General features: G+C 47.2%; 1 protein-coding gene across 1 annotated transcript; it reads left to right on the top strand.

Annotated features, from left to right (window-relative positions):
* Positions 1-1,200: 1,200 nt before the first annotated feature.
* LOC147979583 (uncharacterized) lies at positions 1,201-1,821 on the top strand. The gene has a single exon (XM_087515273.1). The coding sequence runs from the start codon at positions 1,201-1,203 to the stop codon at positions 1,819-1,821; it is 621 nt and encodes a 206-aa protein (XP_087371399.1).
* The last annotated feature ends 947 nt before the right edge of the window (positions 1,822-2,768 follow it).

Here is a 2,768-nt window from a genome sequence, read left to right as displayed (position 1 = left end):
CTATATGCTGCAAGATGCTTGAAGATGCTAGTCTTCGATAGGCTAGGCTTTCCCCTTCTCTTCTGGCATTCTGCAGTTTAGTCCACAGATACAGCCCTTTTCCTTTGATACAAATGCATACTTAGTTTAGATCTGATGTAAGTCTTGCGAGTACTTTGGATGAGTACTGACGGTTGCTTTGCTACGTCTTTTCCACCATACTTGATTGTTGCGACCAATTAACGGATCCCAAGAGCCAGACGACACCACTGATGATTACTACTACCCCGAGGGTGCCTACTACAACGTGACGGCCGCTGACGACTTGGAGTAGTTAGGAGGCTCCCAGGCAGGAGGCCTTGCCTGTTCGATCCTTGTTGCTTTTGTGGTAGCCTTCTTAAGGCAAACTTGTTTAACTTATGTCTGTTCTCAGATATTGATGCTTCCGCTGACTCTTGTCTATTCGAGCTTATGTATTCGAGCCTTCGAGGCCCGTGGCTTGTAATATAAAGCTTGTATTATTTTAATTTGTGTCTAGAGTTGTGTTGTGATATCTTCCCGTGAGTCCTTGATCTTGATTGTACACATTTGCGTGTATGATTAGTGTACGATTGAATCAAGGGCGTCACAAGTTGGTATCAGAGCCGACTGCCTGTAGGTAGCCCCCTTTCCAACTCCTTGGCCGAAGTTGTGTCTAGTCACTGGAAAACTTTTACTAACATTGGGTGTGTGGCTTACGGGCCCACGTCGCCATATGGGTGGTATTAGGATCTTTTACTCCTCGATCTTTACTCTGGGATTTTGATCTCTCCTCCATTCGGGTTAAATGAATTTACTAACTCTAACATTAGGATCCCGTGACCACATTCACCCCAAAGTTGGATAATCCATAGTTCTTAGAATAGTATTTTGGATAGTACACACATTGTCATGTTGACTACGAAGTGGTATCCATCGTACCTCTTTCATTATGCATGTTTCATCATGAATGATCCTTGTGTTTTCAAATACTCAATGCTGAACTACCCCCTGTTACATGTTAGCAGGATGGTTAGGCCCACTGGTCGTGGCCGTGGTGCCAACGATCCACCACCGGCCAAATTCTTTGCTGGAATGATGCAACAATTTGAGCTGAACCGCCAGTTCATGGAAGGAATGATGGCTCAGTTTCCTCGTCCGAACATGAATCAATAGCCAACCCCAGTAACTCTGCAGGACTTCATGCATCTCAACCCAACTATTTACCGCAGCTCAACTCAACCCCTTGATGCTGATGACTGGCTCCGCGACATCACGTATGAAATGGAGTCTGCTAGTGTGGCCCCTGCTAGCTATGTCACCTTTGCATCTTTCTTTTTGAAGGGTCCCGCTGCTCAATGGTGGGATAGCCACAGGCGTACCCTGCCTACTGGAACGGTCGTCACTTGGCCGGATTTCCAAGCTGCCTTCCGTGCCCGCTTCATTCCTCAGGGAATCATGGACAGGAAGAAGCGAGATTTCCACAACCTCACCCAAGGCAACAAGTCTGTAGATGCTTATCAACGGGAATTTCTGGACTTGTCACGTTATGCTGAAGAAGACATTGCAGCTGATGCTCGTAGGCAAGAAAAGTTCTGTGATGGACTTCACCCTGATATGAAGCTAGCACTGCTCGTTCATGACTTTGCCGACTTCGCCACCTTGGTGAACAAGGCTATTCAGGTTGAGACTGGTCTTCAGGAACACTGGGTATCCCTCAGGCGTAGCCGTGACACTGGCTCATCTTCGGGCCCGTCAGCGGAGAAGCGTCGGATATGGATCCCCCACAGCATGTATCGCCCAACTGCACCGGCACCAAGATAGTCTTATGATGCACCTCATCTTCCCCCTCCACCACAGAGGCAGCCCCTTTGGGCTATACCACCCCAAGTTCTGTTCACAATCCGAATGATGGTCTGTGCTTCAAGTGTGGCCTTCCGAGTCACCACTCTAGGAACTGTCCTCAGAATCAGAATCAACTGGCTCTTCCTGCTACCGGTCATGGTAACAATCAACCCCGCAACAACAATGCCTGACCTTATGGTCGTGGGCAGGCTAACAACATTGATCTGAATGAAGCTCAAGACCAGCCTGCTACTGTGATGGGTACTCTCCCTGTTAATTCAGTGCCAGCTTTTATTTTATTCGATTTGGGAGCATCGCATTCATTTATGTCAGAAAAGTTTGCATACGCCCACGACATTCGATGCGAGCCCATGAACACTCCAACAGTAGTACGCACCCCTGCGGGCCGATGTCACACTACCATGATTGGTCGCGATGTTCCCGTTGAGATTGAAGGGTTGGAATTCCTTGTTTCTCCCATTATTCTGGAGTCTTCCAATATTGACCTCATTCTGGGAATGGAATGGTTGAAAGCGCATATGGCTTCTATCGTTTGCGCCACCAAGGTCGTTCACCTCCTACATCCTTCCGATGAGATAGTAAGCTACCATGCTCAACTTGTTCAAAACATTGAAGCACAACTTTATGCTTTGAATGCGTTGAACGCAGCACCTCTTGAGGGAATTGAAAAGATCCCAGTTGTTTGCGACTTCCTAGACGTCTTTCCAGAAGAACTTCCAGGAATACCAATATTAAAAAAAAACTTCCAGAAATACCTCCTACTCGGGCTGTCGAGTTCGTCATCGACTTGAAACCAGACACCGTTCCTATTGCCAAACGACCCTACAAGATGCCGCCTCATGAGCTCCTTGAACTTAAGGATGAAATTGATAAATCTCTTCGCAGTGGATTCATTCGTCCAAGTT

Source organism: Triticum urartu, chromosome 3A, assembly GCF_056163025.1.
Source record: "Triticum urartu cultivar PI428250 chromosome 3A, HENAU_Tu73, whole genome shotgun sequence".
Lineage (NCBI taxonomy): Eukaryota > Viridiplantae > Streptophyta > Magnoliopsida > Poales > Poaceae > Triticum > Triticum urartu.
Note: the sequence above shows the minus strand (reverse complement) of the source record. Positions and strands in the feature narration are given on the sequence as shown.